The sequence below is a fragment of the Heloderma suspectum genome, chromosome 6 (assembly GCF_057233095.1).
Source record: "Heloderma suspectum isolate Gila_16-S chromosome 6, 16-S_ref, whole genome shotgun sequence".
Classification (NCBI taxonomy): Eukaryota; Metazoa; Chordata; class Lepidosauria; order Squamata; family Helodermatidae; genus Heloderma; species Heloderma suspectum.
The window spans coordinates 3065703-3085316 of record NC_139463.1 but is presented as its reverse complement, the minus strand read 5'-3'; the positions used below and the strand labels follow the sequence as shown (position 1 = coordinate 3085316).

Below are 19614 nucleotides of genomic sequence, written 5' to 3'. Positions count from 1 at the left end.
CTTGTAGGGGTTGATAAGGCACATGTGGAAGTTAACCTGGGGACCATCAGCACAAAGCAGCAGGAGGTACATGGAGCCCCCCCCCCAATACTCCAGTTGAAGTGAACCACACAGGCACTCTGAGAATGCACAGAGACCTAAAGACGCTCTTACTTCTTAAGATCCTGGAAGAAGAAAAATGTGACGAGGCAAAAAGCTAAACAACACAACAGAAAGTGATTGTTAAGGCACACTGGAAGGAAAGGTTTTGTTACTTGCACAGATCCATTACTTCTGAGTATCAGAAAAAGCAAAGCATGTGTCCTAAGTCAGGAATGTAAAGGGAGTGAAGGCACAGTGACAGTCAAAAAGGTAATGCTGACCATCGTGTTAAACGAAGGGGACATCATAACAGGATCACAGGCTGCTTAAGAAGAGAGAGTAGCACAGTCTCACCTCCCATATTGGGCTCAGTTTGGCACTTATGCTTATCAAAGGGAGAGAGAAAGAGAGAGAGAATGATATGATGAAAGCATCCAGGGGGTGGCAATGGCAATGGAAGATGGATGAGGATGAACTCACTGGAAAAGATGGGTGGTGTAAATGGCATTTGATGGTGGTTGAATGTATGGGAAGTACCTTGGGGCCGAGAATGCTGGATGGGACGGCTGGGGGGGAGGGCGGAGAGATTTAAAATTCAGAGGGCACTAGTTTAGAAAGCATCATGAAGGAGCTATTTTTGTGTGCAACACACTCACAGCTGCAAGACACCGAGGTAGATTATGATAACTGAAAATCAAATTCATTGTCTAGTACAACGAAAGATGCCTGTAGACAAAACTACTGAATCCAAAGTTCAAAAGGAGAATCAATGCTTTATGTTTTAAAGAATAATAACTCAAACAGCAACAGGCATCTCAATTAGAGGAGGGTTATTTAACAGTGGAGGCCACTTTCCAGTACCAGAACCCTCGACTCTTTGTGGTCACATCCTGTTGGTCAAACGAAAATGAAATAAATTAGTAATAAATGAAATAGCTGGGGTGATATCTCCCCTTCTCTCCTCTCACTCCCCCACCCCTACCTCTGCCCATCTGCTATACATAAAAAGCAACACACATGCAGGTCTTTACCCATGGTTTATGAAGGTACCGTACCTGTGGTGGTGGTGGTAGGGATGGTGGTGGTGGTGGTTGTTGTGGGAGGAGGGAGAGTTGTGGGGGGATCTAGATAAAATATAAAAAAGGAAACAGAAAAAAAAGCAAAATTAAAAGAAATGAGCAGAACACAAAACTGGTCAATAAATTAACAAAGAAGCAAAACAAAGGATGATGGTTATATTCCCCTGCTCATCCCTATGGAGATGGTCTTAAATATTAGAGGAGGAGGGGGAGGAGGAGGGGAGGCTAAAGTGTGGGGCTGGGACTCCAGTGGCCACATGTTAATATAGTGGAGCAGCTCTGGCTTAAGATGACGGAGGTCCAGCACTGAATTCTCCCCTCCCACAAACATTAGGACAAGGGGGCAGGGAAAGCAACACAGAGCACAAAATTAGTCATAGATGCCAGAGGGTGAGATGGTATGGGAAAAGCCTGGGGAGGGTGGAGGAAGAAAAAGAAAACCCACATCAAACAAATACGTAGCATGTTTTCTGTGGCAAGTAGGACAGTTCATAATATATAAGAACAATAATAATGTTTTGTCTTGGGGATTTTTTTTTTTTTTTACATCTGAAAAATTAGGGGCTGGGAGCTTGCTGGTGGGTGGGAGGGGCAAGAGAGAGCCTGCTGCGCTTAACAGACTAAATATCAACAGCAGATGAGTATGGCATTCTCTCCCTCTCTCTCCCTGCTTTTCTCTAGAGCAGTTAACTTCATTATTCTCCCTCCATCAATACATCCCAGCAGGGTATAAAACTACTTCTAAGCCAGTAATAAATACAAAAGGGAACGAGAATGTCACGACTAAATATCAAGTTGGATGCATGGAAGATTTTAGTGAGATTTCTTTTAAAATAAAGTCAATGTCTTTGTGACTTATAAATATTAATGCTCTGCCAGGGCTCACACATTTTTCTCCTGTTTAATATATCACATCCTCTAATGGACCCAACAGATAAAGATGAAGGGGATTTCTTCTTCCCCCATTTTTTTTAAAGGAAAAGGGAAAATAAGCACCATGGTCTAGGAGATGCTTGACCTGCAAAAGTCAACAGCAAATAATCTTAAGGAGCATCAAATATTTATAAAGAACAGAGAGAATCATGACTTCATAAAAAGTTACTTGGGGTGGAGGGGAAAAAAAGAGAAGGCAAAGATAGGGGAGGAAGAAGCCCCCCACCCCACACACATATATCACAGCCCAAATGATCAAACTGAATGTGTTAAGCAGAGCACCAGACTTTGAACTCAGGAATGAATCTGCAATAATGGAGCATGAAACGGTTCGGAGGCTTTTGATTTTAAATTTTATCTTGAGCATGTCAAACTTCTCATCACTCACACATCTGCTCCTCTTTTATCTCCAAGTACGCTCTCACATTTTCTAATTAATACATCCAAACTTTAATTATGTGCTTCACCTTTATTGTGTTTGGCACAACTTCCTCAGGAGATAGGAAGCATCACCTAGGTGCGGCGTCACTGAGTGAGTTATTATTTGCAAATACCACTGAGAGGCCTGGAGCAATTGCAAGGCCGGGTCAAGGCCTTCTTTCGGGAGCACCGTCAGGCACTCGCTTCGGCAGTCACTTCACCAGCTGAAATAAAGGACTTTACTGTCTGCGAAGGCAGACAGTAAAGGGTCAGGTCTTTAGAGCCACGTGCTGCTCACCCACTGGCCAGAGAGCCAAGGGCCACTGGGCGGCTGCCCCCTCTGCCTCCCAGGATAAACTGCACTGCAAAGGGGAGACCAAACTGGCCCCATATATAGGCCAGAGAAGGAACAGTGGCCGGCAGCTTGTTTCACCCTTCCCTTCCAGACAGAACACCTACGAGAACTTTGAATGAAAGGACTGGTGCCTGGGGTTTGCTTTTTTCCTCCTCCCTCCCAATCCCTTTTCCTTTTGTGTCACGTCTTTTAGATTGTAAGTTGAGGGAAGGGACTGTCTTGGGAGCCTCTTGGGTCTGATGTGCAAGGTAAAAATGCTGCACATAAACAAACAAACAAGAATCTTGTTCAAGAATTGGACAAGAGTCCAATGCTGGATAAAAATGGCCTTTGTCAATCAGACCTGAGCTCCCACTAGTCCACTGCTAAGCCTCCAACTGGGGCTAGCCACATGCCTCTGGGAAGCTCACATCATGGCATGAAGCCTGTGGCCATTCCTGACCTGAAGAACCTGGTGCTCACCATGGGGGCTCCATTTTCTCCCCCGTGAACCTGCCAGCCAATGAACAATCTGACACTTGCCTGCAGCAGCATGGCACACACCTCCCCATGGTGCAGTCCTGCTGCTCCAGGAAAATGTTTATGAAGGACATCCTTCCCACGCAAACATCACGTGGCTGGGTAAGTGTGAATTGGTTCTGAGACTGTAGCGTGAGCAATACCCCAGCTCCTGCTTATTTCACTGGAGCATGTGAAGGAGGACCCTGCTGGTGGATCGTGCCCCATGGATTAGATTCTATGTCTCTCACTCAGCCATCCATGACTGTGGTCTCCTCCGCATGCAGAGAAAGCCATGCTTGTTAGGAAATGACTAGGATGGATGCCTGGCTAGTCTGCCATCAATTCTTCCTGCTGTTAGAGACTGTGTTGAAATGGCCCTGACTATTCCTAGCATGATGGGAAACATGAAATCTGCTTTGTCTGGTAGGTGTTTATAGCTTGCATTCTCCCTTATGCTTTCAGATGCTAGGATAAGATGCCATCAGAAGGGTAAGCCATATTCACAGCTTTTCTAGTTCAGTGCTGAAGGTCAGAAGGGCACGCGTGACATTGCTGAGAGTCTCTCAGATTTGGTGTTGCTCAATATGTGCGGATGTTAGTTTTTAAGCCTGGTATAGATGAGCCCCACCTTGTGGCCAAGAACCCTGCCAAGACTGGTCTATAATTCAAGTTGGGAGATCAGCAAGGAAATGAGGCTGGCCCCCTTCTTGGAGAATGGGCCATATCCAATATTAATCCTACTTACAGTAGACCTGTTGAAATGAATGGGATTTATGTTAGTCATGACTAAGTCTTATTCGCTGCAATGGGTCTACTCTCAGAAGATGAACATTGAATACAACCCATTATCAGCAAAGGAGGTTCCTGACATGACTTGCTGCAGGGAACCTTTCCTCCCCAGAGTCAGAAAAAGAATGTGAAACACACTGTCAGATATCCAGGCTTTCTACTGTCATTCTAGCCAATTGCACCAGGTAGGCATTGAAACAGATATTGATTTGATGCAACAGAGATGCAAGGCCAAGGTGGGATACTCTATTCCCCTCTACTCAGCACTGGCTAGGCCTCACCTGGAGTACTGTGTCCAGTTCTGGGCACCACACTTTAAGAAGGATGCAGACAAACTGGAGAGGGTTCATAGGAGGGCAACAAAGATGATCAGGGGACTGGAAACAAAGCCCTATGAAGAGAGACTGAAAGAACTGGGCCTGTTTAGCCTTGAGAAGAGAAGACTGAGGGGAGACAGGATAGCGCTCTTCAAGGACTTGAAAGGTTGTCACAGAGAGGAAGGCCAGGATCTCTTCTCAATCATGCCAGCGCGCAGGACATGGAATCATGGGCTCAAGCTACAGGAAGCCAGATTCTGGCTGAACATCAAAACATCCTGACTGTTAGAGCAATACGACAATGGAACCCATGACCTGGGGAGGCGATGGGCTCTCCCACGCTGGAGGTGTTCAAGACGAGGCTGGACAGCCACCTGTCAGGGATGCTCTGACTTGGATTCCTGCATTGAGCAGGGGGTTGGACACGATGGTCTTGAAGGCCCCTTCCAGCCCTACTATTCTGTGATTCTATGATCTTCTGATGCAAGACCTCCAATTCGTCCATGTAACAAAAAGCATTTCTAGCAATAGCGAGCACTCATCCAGCACTGCTGGCACTGTGGTGCCAACTCCTGAACCATCTAGCGTTATAGCTTTACTGGGTTTTTTCAGCAGGAACACCAATCACCTAAACTTGCCAGACCTGCCAGGCATATCAGTCATTGCTGAATGTTTCTCTCCCCTGACAGGAATTCCCACTGGAAACTGGTCTACACAGAGGCCCATTTCAGTTTTTCTTTACAGCCCTGTTTTTGGCCAAGGAGAGAAAGTATCAGTCCAATGCTTTTCTGATACAAGAGAAGAGGGAGAAATGGGGCATATGAGGAAAAATCCCAACATGGACTTTATTCTGTTATTAACTTTATTATTTCTCCCATTCCCACGGGAAGCATCTGGCGGTACTCTGCAATAATCCTACTATTTAGGCATCCTACTATTTAGGCCGCCTTGAGTCTCAGTATTGGGAAAAAGGTGGGATATAAATAAATATAATAAATAAATAATTTTTTTTTTTCAGTGTAACAGTGGTGAGGGCAACTACCTGTTCAGAAGGATTACCCTGTACAGGAATGCTAATTCTTTAACTGCTCCCTTTAAAATAAGAATCTTCAATAACTCTCTGAGGGTAGTATAGCTTCTAAGATCAACTGCCTCCTACTCTTTTCAGGCCAACAAATTGTCACTCATAAAGTTACATCTGTCTTGTTAGGTAGCACCAGACTTAAGGGACACCTGTGGCCTTTGTTTAACCTGGGAGGTCTTATGTGTATGTTGAATAAGGACACAAATGAGCCCAAACACATGGGTGGCATTTTTTATACCTTCTTCAGAGCAACCACAACTATGCCTCCTCAGTTACGTGTTAATAAAAGGGGCTGGTGCTGCTCAAAGTTGACATCCTTGGCTAAGGTTTCTACAAGGCCATCCTTTGTGCCTTCCTGTTTTTCAGGTATTTCCTATAAACCTGACACTAAAACTGATTAAAGATAATTTTTAACCTACATTATTAAAGGGTCCAAACCAGTCTATACAAAGACACAATTTGGGCGGATGGGCAGACAAGGGAAAAGCTATGCAGCTAGCTGGCATGTACAAGTAAACAGAGGGTCTCACTACGCCTATCCCTCAGGTGGAGGCTGCAACTGACATGTTTGATATTCTTTGTTGCAAGCCAGTCGCCTTCTGCCCTGTTCTGATTCTGTACCTGCACACAAACATGGAGAATGGAATCCAGAGGCTCCTGTGCCAGACATCACACTGCCACAGTATAACGGTTTGGGACATTGCACTGGGTTAGAAGCACAGACTAGGCTGCTTCATCAACCACTATTCCCAGTGCAATGCTAAACTGCTGCAGGAGTCAGAACTGGAGGCAGCCCTGTGGAGGTGGGAGAACTGGATGGGAAAGGAATGACAGGGGGCAACTTACCCATGCAGCATTCTGAAGCCTTAACATCTACTACAGAACCGGGTAAATAAATTAAATCCCCTACACATCTGTAGTGACATTTCAAGGAACGGGACTGCAAACAACACTTCCTCCCCACCCCACCAAAGTTTACCTAAACAGAATCTTCCAAAACTGAGGAGATTCAGGAACATAACGTTCTAAAAACTGCTGGCTCTCGTTTTTAGACGTCTACTTTAATCTATGCACTCTGTATGCTCCATAGTCTATGGATTGGCAATGCTGTCATGTCACACAGACACACCAGTGTCTTCTCAAGGTTGAATGTGTCTGTAAGGTAGTCCTAGAAAAACGTATCATTTTTCTTTAAGCAGGCTATGGTTATTGTTTTTTTTTATTCTACAACATTTGAAGGAATGGTAAAACCTCAGGAAAACAAAAATATTGTAGCAAAAGTTTTAGAAGTCCTTTGGCAGTCAAAGATGGGTAGAGTGAGGTTTATTCTTCCAGATTGTATTGGATTGCACATGTCTTAAGTTATTTAAGTTGCTAAAGAGGGGTTGGTAAAAAAAAATAATAATCCTACACTGTTTCTTCAGTTGTTACTTTACAGGCTTAGATAAAATACAAATGGAAATATGACTGAAGCTGTCCTGGACTGTGAAATGAAACATGATGTCTCTAGGATGTTTATGCCACACCTCTAGCCAGGGTGTTTTGCCCCTCACTGCATCTGACAACATCTCCTGTTCTCCAAGCAAGTTCTTAATAACGGTACTGCAGTAGCTTCCTACTTGATGTGGGAAAAAAATAAACTCTGAATCAGATGGGGAAAAGAAGAGAGAAGTAAATAGGTTTGCTTTTCTTGTGTGCTTTTTTAACAACCCACTCAAGTTATATGTAGCTTGGACACTCCCAGAGGTTTCTACCCTGAGCAAAATGCTTGCTTAATCTATCTTCCTCTCCCCCCCACCCCAGGATTTGAGAACAATTTTGCATAAATATATCTGGAAGAAGTGTGTTTGTTTCACGTACCATATACATACAGCGTGTAATCGGAAAAGGATGTTCCCACTTCGTTTGAAGCCTCACAACGGTATGTGCCGTTATCGCTTTTGTTTAGGCTGTCAATGTGGAGGTTTGAACCTGACACTATAACGTGTTGAGGCATCTCATCGTCTACTCTGAACCACGTCACATCTATAGGCCTATGGAGAAGACAAAAAGAAGAGATTACCAACTCTTTCGCAAGTCAAGACACTACCATAAACAGTATCTTGTCCATGTAACATAACTGACTTCAGTAACAAAAATCCACCCCTAATTGTAAGTGGAAAAAGAGAGAGACAATATGATCTGAAAAGCAGAGATTCAATGTTTTCCACATGGAGGATATAAACTTAGGACACACAGAAAAGCACACTTGAAGGCTTCCCCAGTTCTGAGGTTATCTTCCCTCCCAAGATCAGAAAAAGGAATCAGAAACTGAGTGTCTTCTGGAAGCAGTGCAAGTCCTTTGGAGGCAGACACAGCCCACCCCTGAGTATGGAAATCAGTCCATGATGTGCTAGGTTTCTTTGGCTTTCTGAATTGCACTGGACACCTGGAAAATAATTTCCAAGTCAGCCATCATTGTCTCATGTTTCCCTTCACAGGAGAGGTAAAAAGGGGTTTTAAGGCACAACATGCAACACTTTACACACACTGAGCAAAGGACAGTGCACCACACAGGGGAAAAAAGGTGTCTGGAGGGTACAGCCGTTCAACCCCCCCCCCCAAACACCCCTCCCACTGCCCCCAATCCTATGTGTGTTTGCTTGGAACCAAGTCCTACTGAGAACAAAAGGAATGACTGCCAGGGGCACATTAGGACTATGCAGCCTTCGGTTTGAATTCGCAGTGAAAGATGGTGGATAAAAAGGTGCTGGGTGGAGGCGGGGGGAGCAAAGGAAAACCTTATGTATGTGAAAAGGTCGAAACGGGAACTTATCTATCACAGGTGCCTATGCTGAAGCAAACTCATTAAAAGGGAGACTGAAAAAAGGCGAGCCCGGAAGCAAAGGAGAAAAATCCTGGGCGGTGAAGATGAACTAAACCTGAGCAAAATCCAGACTCTGCTCATGTGGATAATGTATGATGGGAAACTATTGGAAGCATTCCTAGCACAGAAGATGTGTAGGTCTTCCCATGCTGATGCTGTGGTAAGTGAATTTCAGCAAACAAATCACGTGGACAGATTTTGAAAAGGCTTTGCTACACCCTGAAAAACCTGGAATGTGCACAGTTGTTCAAGTATCCCATCAAGGCAATGATAACTTGGGGCTAAAGCATAAAACTTTTGCAAGGGAAAACCTCTTTGCATCTCTAGTTGGGATGGGGGATAAAAGTGTAATATGCTCGTATTTAGTACTGGTAGGGAGGGACCTGCATTCCCCAGAATCTCCCCGCTAGCATTTTTAAATAGATAACATTTATCAGCGTTCTAGAATTTTATCTGCAGTCCAGTTGTAATCAAATTTCCTATGGGCACTTGGTATTTCTGCAGCCGTGCTACCTCCTCTGCTCTTCAAAGAGCACAGACTGATTCCCTAAATTGAGGGATGAGATGGAGAACACACAAAAGCACATGTTTCCATGGCAGCATAAGGCCACAGGAGACCAGGACTGGGATGGAGAAGCTGCTGAGAGCAGCACATGCTCAAGGAAGAGGGCTGCCTCAATGCAGAAGGCCAGAACCTAGACAGGGTCGGTGAGCAATTAAACTCTTCTAGAGCAGTCCAGTTTCCAGTTACTCGGGTAGACATGCCATTGACTGTATTTCGGGGATTCTACTTACTCTGGTTTCCCCTTTACTTGGCACAGAAGGTCAAGGTCATCTCCTTCTCTTGTAAGTGGCTGCCCTGGGGAATTCTGCAAGACGTGCACTTCAGGTTTATCTGTACATCAAATGTACAATACAAACAACAAGGGGGGGGGGGAGAGAGAGAGAGAGAGAGAGAGAATAATAGCATGTTAAAAATATGATACATTTGTTTTGCAAAAACAAATGAAAGCCCAGTACTGCCACTGCTTCACCCTTCTTGCCCCTCTCTGTTGCACCCTTCTAATCAGTAAATTATCCCAGCATTTCCCCAAATTAAGTTGACTAATAGCCTCCAAAGCCTAACACGCCGATAAGGAATCCGCACACCAAGGGTGGCGGCAGCAGCGGCAGCCGCCCCCGCCCCCCCACTGGTTCTTGCAAAATGAAATTTCGTTAAATTGAAGTTTATCTCTGAACTCACTCAAGCTAAAGGAAACTCATTTGCCTTCATGCTGAGGTGAAACGGCAGATTTGTGGTGTTCAGAATTGATACATTTTATCATGTATCATATTTTATGGGCTGACAATACTTTGTGCCGTGGCATATTAATACATCGGGCTCTGATGGGAGCATTTGTGCTAGAAAGGCTTAAAGGGAGAAATGACAGACTGTTGCCTTTTGTCTGAACAAAAGCAAAGACTTCTACTGGTGCAGAAGAATCTCACAAATCCCCAAACACAAACACAGCGAGGGATTAACATGTTTTACACTCAGGGAGGGAGCTCAGAAATCCTTTGGAAAGACCCTGTAGGAACAAGAGCTGAAGTCCACAGTTACAAAGTCCATTTGCCTTCAACCACAGCACACGCAGAGTAACAAACAATCACCTAAACCCGTTCAGATCAAGACAGCCAACTGAGCACCACATGATCCATTTTCATTTACACCCCAATCCCACATCTCTGAATCAGCAACAACCTTTTAAAACAGCTAATAATAAACCCAGAGATAATAATAATAAAAAAATAATTGCTACAGATATTGGCATTGCTTCCCATCCTAGGATATAAACAGGGGCAGGAATACACACATATGCAGTCACAAGAAATACTTCAGAATTAAGTGTGACGACAGATTTGTGGACCATTTCTAGAATGCTTTCAGGAAGCAGATTTTCTCTGCCATTGCGATTTGAACAGATCTGATCGCTCTCCAAGCCCTGCAGATACAGGGCTTGTGTAGGAGAACAACATGGTGGATTGTGCCATGCTATTTGGATTTTCTGCCTCAGACACCAGTGTGTCTTGGGCAGCCACACAGATCTATTATTTCAGGCAATAGTTAACTGTACAACCTGACAGAGACTTCTAATAAACTGTATCGCTTTCAAGTAGCCTATAAGAGAATACCTTAATAAGGTGCCCCTTAAACAGCAAATTTCTCAAGAGCTAGAGAGCGACACACACACAAGGTTAAACAGCAACAACAAGTTTGAAAAAGTTATTAGAGGTCCCACTTCTTCTTTTTTTTAAAGATGCATGTATTTTCTGTGTAACATAACATAAAACACAACAGCACAGCCTTTCCAGGGGCATAAAGGAGGTCTGCTCTTTTCCCACTGTTGGGAGATAACAGTAAGTTCCAGGTTGTGCTGCCTTGACCACATAAAACTTTACACGATCTCCATGTCACAATATTGGATAATGAATCTTTTTTTCTCCTGTATCTCACAGCCTTGTGACCTGTATTTAAATTTCACGAGAAATGAAAGTCAACCCCTTCCCTCCTCCCGCTTCAACAGGAATGTCATCCTGGTCTCAATGCCTTTACTTATGCACAACCTCAAACCGCATACAAAGGGAGAGAAGAGGGACAAGAAAATAATATTATTTGTGAAGAGCTCAAGACGTACACCCTGTTCAACATGGATAAAAATACAAGCAAGCCTTGCCCAATGGTACATTGTAATTTAGAGAGAAACTAGCTGATATACCTGGCGTTGCCTATGTAATTTTGTCATAGGTATATTTGTTAGAAACACATTAAGGTAGGTTTACGCTTCTCGGAAAGGCTCCATAAGAAAGGTGAAAAGGAAAATTGAGGAGATTATTTATTTATTTATTTATTTTTAAAATTCTTATAAAGAGGACACAACACAATTTTTGCTTATTGTTACAAACTAATTCTGGAAGTTATAACTGTACGTGGGAAGAACATGGAGATTCCCGAGCAGCATGATGGGTGACATGATGGCGATGGCACCAACAACTATGGACCTAAAGTTAAATATTAGGAAGTAGTTTTGATATCTTTGCTTTCGGAGAAACTTGTAGAATGTGTTTCCATTTTTTTTGGAGCCATGTTGAATCCACCAGACTTGATTAAAAAAGCACAACAATTATAATGAGCAGATTGAATAAAAACACTACTAAAAATGCAAAAGACTGAATCTGTACCCACTACTACAATATAAGCCACACTGAATCTCATACCACCATTAAGATGTTCAACAGAGGCTTCCTTGCTGGATATTGCAGGAAGAGGGGAGAGAAACTAAATGCTCTGCACAGTCAGAAAAGGAACCATGAGTAAAAGGGAGGGAACAAATGACAGCCAGCCAATCCAAGGTGAAGGAAGTCAGAGGGAATGGGAGAGAGGCCAATAGGATGAAAGATGGCCCATAGGATGAATCATAGCTGAAATCAGAAACCTGCCCTGCACCATGCCTGAGAGGGGGTCCTTGTTAGTAAGGGGAAGTATAAACGAAGTACTAATGCAACCCAGCGACTCCTGTCATACACTCCTGCAAGTGAGAATGTGGAGCAAAAGGGGCAGCAACTGTAGGGCCCAATGGCGGGCTCAGTGGGCCCTGCAGTGTGATCACACCCAGGGCAGCTCCCCCTTATTCCCTGCGTTACAGACGGCCCTGCAGCCAGCCACAAACACACAAACCCACACACCATTTTTGACTTTTATATATACAGAAGATAAAACTGAAAACAAACCACCCCCAACCCCACCACCCAAAAGGGAGAGAAGGCCAAATACAAATAGAAATAATTCTTTAGACATTTGTTAAAAAGGAGAACCAATTAAATGAATATCAGCTAGTAAAGAGCTTCACAGATAAGGAAAAGACCCACCGAAACGTAAAACAGAGGAAGAGATATGGGGTATAATGAGCAACAAAGACCCAAAAGAACACAAAGACTGAGGATGAGACTATAGAGAAATCAGAAATGAAAGGGGCTAGAGGGAAGGAACAGAACCTTAAATTGAATGTGAAAGGGAAAAGTTGCCCAGTGAAGAGAAATCAAAAGCAGAGAAAGATGATCATATTGGCTAAGAGCATTAGCATCATCCAATCTGGGCAGAATAAGAGAACAGAAGAAACAATGGGTAGAATCAGTACAAATACTGAATTTAAGTAATATTTGATAACTGAAAAATGACAATACTTAGCTAATGATGAAATGTGAGAAGGGGGAAAAATGAGCAAAAATCAAGATCTCTAGCTTGAGAAATAGCCATGTCAACAGACAAAACCATAAGGAACGGGGAAGGAAGAGTCCAGAGGAAAAAAAAGAAATTTTGTCCTTGAAAAATTAGCTTTAAGGAGCAAGCAGACAGCTGTGAGGAAATAGCAAGACAAGATCAAAGATTTAAAAAAAGAACATAGATCAGAGATAGAAAAGAATAACTGAATATCATCAGCATAGACATGATAATTTATACTAAAGGATTGAATAAGAGAGCATAAAGGAAGAGAATAAGACGCAAATGGCCTAATGCAGGAACCTCCAAATGGGTCTCCAAATGAGGCAAGGAAGAAAAGGAACCATTAATCAACACATGAAAAATAAGAGGAAAATCAAGGCAGAACGGAATTATGAAGGCCAAATTCATGTAAAGAAGAAAATGATCAATAGAATTGAAAGCAGAGGGCATATCAAGAACTGAATACTGGCACTACTTTTTAGACAGAGAACATTAGTTTAGGTAAATATTTCTTTATAGAAAGGGCCAGAGTCAATGCAGTTCCTTGTCTTTTGATCTCTCGTGTTTCCTGATGTATTATATAACAACCCTCATACTTGTTATATGTCACTAAAGCCAAATGGCCCTATGGTATTCTACTTTTGATGGACCCTGTTGTTGTTGTTGGGACTTGAGACAAGCTGGATAACAGGAAGCTCCCTCTCCCGTGTATGGAGTAAGTACCCTCAAGGTGATAGGTGACATTGTAGAACCATGCTGTTCAATGAATGGTCAATGGGACACACCACATCCTTCCAACTAGTCCTCCAAGTCTCTGCCCTCTTTGCCTTTCATCAAAACTGCCTCTGCATCTTTCTCTGCCTCAGTCTGAGTGTTTCCTCTCTTTATGATAATTCACATGCAGCTACATATGCCTATACACTATCCTAAGGAAACAGGGCAGCCCCAGCTGAGGTACTGGCAGCCAGCTCAGCCAGCAGGTATGTGAGAGGACCGCTGACACCCAGGGTGGCCTGTCAAATGGTGGGCTGTGTTTTGCCCTGGTTGCCCTAGGAACTCCATCAGGGACATTTCTTTCACTGGCTAATAAGCCTTCTCTTATGTGCAAGTTTCCTGCTTGCTTTTCTGGGATAGTATAACTCCTGCAGAGCTGGCAAGTGGAAAACCCCAAAGAAGACTGGCGCACTAAATCAGTGGAACCTAAAGACTCAACTGTGCATTTATCTCTCTGATTTCTATGGAATGTAAGCATACCTAGCTTCCTGCAGACTGGGTCCAAAGGCATCTTGCTTGCATCAGGATCCTGTGTCCAAAACTTTCTTCTCTGCTGTACTCAAGTTATGCCAAAGAGTCACTTGGCAATGGGACATGAGAAATTAATTTGGGAATAAGGGTTCTGTTGCTACAGTTGCTCATGAAAAACAACCAGCTATCATGACAGCTCAGTTCAGGTTCATGTACCACAGCATTTGTGGAAGACTCCTGATGATCCAAATATGTGATCTCCATAACTTATGTTCAATGTATTCATGCATGTGTGCCTACACTAGGGCTGCACATTCATTTATGTAATCCAAAGTACCTTCTAAAAAAATCAACAGACCTAACTTTTAATCCAAAGCTTTGTGCAGGGCTGATCAGAGGATTTTATGGTCAAGAAAGCCATGCCAACCAGAGATGGATCCCCTAAACAGGGACAATCTGACTGCATAAACAACGCAAGTGCTCACTTCAGGCACCAACCACAGCAAAGGAGCCAAGAGTTGTGTCCAAACATCCTTTGTTACAGTGCAAGTGATGCTAGGGTATATTTTTGGGACTGCACACTGCAGCCACTTTAGGCACAAAAACGCATTGCGCCATATCGGTCTCCAATAAACCCCTAGGAAGAACACATGATTTAACTTGGTGTTAGTATTCAAGTAAGGGGGGGGGATATACAATCTGAAGGTTAGGAAGGGCCACATCCCTATTACCCAACTGTACTATTTTCTTATCCTCTCACAGAATAATACACATTTAAGACCAAAAGTAAAGCCTGGATCGGCTATGTGCTGTTAGGTTTTTATTTCCTCCCTCTTTTTTGTTGGAGATGTCCTGCACTCTTCTTGTTAAAACAGCCTGTCAGGGACTGTAAACCTTACAGCCTTTTGCCACCAATTATATGCAGTGTTACAGTTTGGTGTCATGCAATAGGACAAAATGGCCAGTAAAGGGAGAGGCCTACATCAAGCAGCAGGCCGTGATGCCTTTCGGTACCCAATCACTGCACAAAGATGTGGCGTCATGTTGTATTCCAAAGCTTGGCTTTTTAGTCACGTTGAAGAACAGAGGCCTCTGGGCTGAGGCTTGGGTGCAATTATTTCCCATTTTAAACCATTTAACTGCACACTTGCTGTGACTGGGAGTTATGCTCACAGGACCAGGCTCTGCTATACTATACTGTTCTTCGTTTGCAGATTCCTCCGAGAAAGCCTTATTAATGAGCTCGCAAACGAGCACCCAACTGGGAAATGTCACAAACAAGAGAGGCTAATGCTCCAGAAAATCAAGTAACTGAACACTCGGCTGATCGTGGTGCCTTTCATATTTACAATAATAGTGATAATATTATAAACCCCCCTTTAAATCACATATTCTGAAAGGGTCAACACCTCACTGAACAAAACAACTCATTTATTTATGTTCAGAAATCTCCAGATGATAAATTATATTGATGTTAATCACTTCACTGCATACTATTGCAATTAATATTTGCACTCACCAGAAACATGCAGATTATTAAAGCACAAGGCGCCCGCATATGGCTGGGTTCCTTTCTTTCCTTTTTTTGTGTGTTAAACATAATTGGGCACAGGGAATTCTCTTGGTATAAACAACAAACAGAGGTTACAGCAGTTTCCCTGGGTATAGATTTTTATAAACATGCATGTAGACATTATAAAGATCTGTGTTCTATTAATTATGACTTAACTCTGCATTACTTCTCCAGCGGCTGGAAGACTCAGCGCTGCCAGCCTGCCTCCCCCCCAGCATCACATACATAACAAAGGAAGAAGAGGAGAATACTTCAAAGGCAAGGGATGGATTTTTAACACAAAGCATGCTGGGCTGAGTTCACCCCCTCCTCTGCGTTTGTTTAGTTCAAGACGTTAATGATGTCTTAATGTATTTTGATGCTCCATTTCCCTTTTTTAAAATTATATTTACACACAGCCTCCTTCTCAACCAACATGGGAATCCGTTAATTTACAGTGGGGCAGCCACCACTGGGTGCAGACCACCCCTCGATGTACTGCACTGGTCCAGTTCCATGGAGCTACAGACTGGTTGGGGACCATCACTCAAGTGTGAAGGCGGCCACTGCTATGTGTCCCTGCGATAGACATTCATCAACTTTAGCTTTGCTCCTCAAAGTATTACTGAGATATTCCATTTCACATTACAGGATGCTTGTTGATAAAGATGTCATATTACCTATCTTCTGTGGTTTTTTTGGCAGCATCTACTCCAAAATGACAGACTTCTGCTGACTTTTCCATTACAGGAAAGCACCATCCAAAACCTTGGGAAATGGTTACATTTAGGAACATGTGAAGGAGGATCCAGTTTGAGAGATTCAGGAATCAGCAGCAAAACAGGGGAAATAGTCTTCTGCAGGTGGGTTTAGCAGATTTTTAGTTTTGCCTGTTCCACTATGCTTCTAGTCAGCAGGATTCGGTGATTCCGCCAATACACCACTCAGCAAAGAAGTTCTCAGAGTTCTCATAGTTAAGTTGATACAAATAATAAAACAAAACCCAAGTCCATAATTTCATTTGAGCCGTAGCACAAAAAGCAAGTTTAAATGGAATGTTCACAAAACCTTAGTTAAATAGGTCAAACTTGTCAGCCGGAGATCTCGCACGCTGACTTCCAACAAAGTGAATTTGTGCAGCAGGAGGCCTATTTCTAATGGAATTACTGACAGGCCTAGAACAATAGCTGCAGCAGGTATGTGGACAAAATCTCTCCTTACAAACATTGTGATTACCATATTCAAGGGGCTCTGTCAGAAGCAAAGCTCAGTCATCTAATGAAGGGTTACTGTACCAATTTAAAGCCCCCCTTCCCTCCCACCCCTCCCAAATGGGCGCATTAGTTAGAGACTTCCTTAATGACTTGCAAAGGCACAGGCACTCCAAACTCAACACATACCTAAATGGAAGGAGAAATACAATCCTCTCTTCTTAGTCATATTTCGCTTTTCTTTTTTTACAGCCTGTTTTGTTTGATCATTGTCCTCACAGCAGATTTTACTTTGATGCCTGGACTTCGCACTGCACAGAATAGTTAATCTGTGGCTTAATTTCTCTCGACACACAACTGGCATTCCAGAACTTGCAGTAAAGTTGAGAAGGCACAAGCCAAGCACAACACCACCACTTTCTGTTCATTCTTTGGCCCTCTATAGCTGTGGGACACAAAGGAGGTCAATGCTTTGGGGCCAAATGGCCACGTGTCTTCAGACTTGCAGATAGAACACATTTTGCAAGGGACCAGCCCGGCTTGACCAAAGAGAAAATATCCTATGGCCCAATGGTAGCTTGTTTGAGCAGGCATGAGCCTCAAGGTGGCATGATCCCTCTTCCCCTTCCCATGCAATGTGAGAAGACTGGAAGTATGCAATAAACCACAGTTTATTCTGGTTAGAGAACAACTATGGTTTGCACAAACCACAGTTCGCTATGCTGTTGCAAACTGCAAGTAGAAGCTTGTAGTTATGCATGGAGGGGAGAAGAGAGCATGTGAGCCCAGGGCTTGGCTTTGCTCATTTTCATAAGCATATTTTGTTGTTTCACCTGAACTGGGCCCATAACTTAGTGTTCCCCTTACAGATGCCTGTCTAACCTTCTTCACCAAGTTTCCAAATAAGGGTGGAGTGAGGTGGCCTCAAAAAAGCGAGCCTAATCTACCATGTTGCCATTCTAGAAGGCCTCTTCCCAATTTAGCTCTCTTTCTTCTGCTCTTGTACAAATGTTAACATGCGCCTGCATATTCAGGACTTTGAGCAAACAATAATTAGCTCACTGCCTTGAAAAAGCTCTGTAGATAATTTGAATTTTGCCTGCTAATACCTTCTCTTTTATTACAACCCTTTTCCTGCTGAATTCCATCTTGTACGAAGTACACCAAAGTGAGAAAATCACTCGCTGTGACTGTGCATTCATTGGTGTGGCTCTCTTGATCACAGAGGTAGGTGCCAGAAAGAGAATGGCTGGGTCAGGTCATGCATGAACCATGCAGTGATATATAATGTTCAGGTTCTTTAATGTCCCCTTCCTCAGGGACTACCTCCCCCACCCTCTCCAAGAGGGCAAATTTGGGAACGTGGCCTTTGATATAGTGCTGCAATCTCAATATACTCCTTGGTTTGCACTTCAGCTTCCTACATGCCTAGTGGTGACAGAGCAGTCAGATGATGTGTGTGAACTGGTAATTGGGAGCGCTACGCTTTGCTCTGATTGCAAGTCTTAGGGTCCAGAAAGCCATGGAGAAAGTGTGACAAATAGGCCTGATTTTATAAGAGGTATTTCTCTGAAAGGCCTGGTGTGGAATCAAAGGCTGCTGTGATCTGGTCATCAGGCAGGAGATGAGTGGACGATGCTTTGTCTGATACCTCCTTGGGGGTACTGGGGGTGGTAAAGGAGGGGGCACCCATGGCTCAGAGCAAGAACATCAGTTACAGAGAGGAAAAGGAGAGGAGGTATCACCGTGCTCCGATATCGCACTTTTCGCACTAACAGGGCAGGCCCAAGATATTTTAGTCCCCGAGGCAGAAAGGCGTGCCACCTTTCTGCTACATAAGCCACTTGGAAGTTCTCCAGCACAGTCTCATTGGAACGAATAGGAGGTGCACGCTCCTGTGCAGTTTCCCCTCAATGAGGCTTGCACAGAAGAATTTACTGCTGGGCTGTGCCATATCTCAGGCAAGGACAGAATCGCAGGATCTACTGTATGGTTTATTTTATCAGAACCCCAAAGTCAGGCCATCACAGCCAGCTGCAAAGTGGTGGTCTAGGGGTCAGAGCCAACTGCTTATTGCACCCCATGTCCACATATTGTGATGGCTTTCATATAAGCGCAAATTTACATCTGAGTTGCAAGATCAGGGATTTGAACAGCCTAAACTGGGGGCAGGGGAAGGTTTTTTGCCGTTACTATTCGCAAACTATTGGGAGTCAGAAGCTGGCAACACATGATCCACTGGTTGATCCCTTCTGCCTACCCCTGTCCTATGGGTCAGATCCCCCGCCTCCTGCTTTGCTGGCCTTAACCCATTACTGGAGGTGGCTCCCTGACCTGACCAGCCCTGCTTATAAACCAACAGGCAGCCTTGCAACATTTGAAGCAGCCATGCTTTTGCTTCTGAGTCGATCTTCCTTTTTTTTGCCTGTGTGGGTACAGATGTGTGAGTCCGTGTGTGTGTTTAAGCTTTTTTGATCAGACCTAACAAAGGTGCTAATGTAATATTAAGGCTAATGGAGCTCTACGAGAAATGTTAATGGACATTAAGTTTGCATAAATGAATCACACATTAGCACACGGGCAAGACAGCTACAATCTGCCAATTTAGGTAATATCCGATGGTTTTTGTTTTCCCATTATAGGGATGTTACTTCCCCAATACTTTCAGGCAATATGAAAATCGTAAGCAGAATGCTCATAATGGAACAACATAATGAAGTAGAAGAAATAAATTAACACGGGGGGGGGGGATGTCTTTGTGTAATGTTATGGTTGAGCTGCATATACAAAAGACATTTTGAATCATCTCCCGATGGCCCTGCTTCATTTCTGCTCCTTTGTCAAAAGGAATAGGTAAAGGAGAGCTGCTGTCTTGTTCACTGCTCCTCCTCCTTGATTCAAAACTGTATTACATCTGAGT

At 43.6% G+C, this 19614-nt stretch overlaps 1 protein-coding gene across 5 annotated transcripts in view; it reads right to left on the bottom strand.

The window, feature by feature from the left end:
* CADM1 (cell adhesion molecule 1) overlaps window positions 1-19614 on the bottom strand; it is a 524284-nt gene that overhangs the window by 39398 nt on the left and 465272 nt on the right. For 4 of the 5 annotated variants that reach the window (XM_084860614.1, XM_084860616.1, XM_084860617.1 and 1 more), the window contains exons 6-8: window positions 9221-9320; window positions 7420-7592; window positions 1137-1205 (exon numbers count right to left, since the gene is read on the bottom strand). In XM_084860614.1, coding sequence (XP_084716740.1) covers window positions 1137-1205; window positions 7420-7592; window positions 9221-9320 — 342 coding nt within the window. The remainder of the gene's footprint in view (window positions 1-1136; window positions 1206-7419; window positions 7593-9220; window positions 9321-19614) is intronic. The other variant, XM_084860615.1, reaches the window with a different exon arrangement.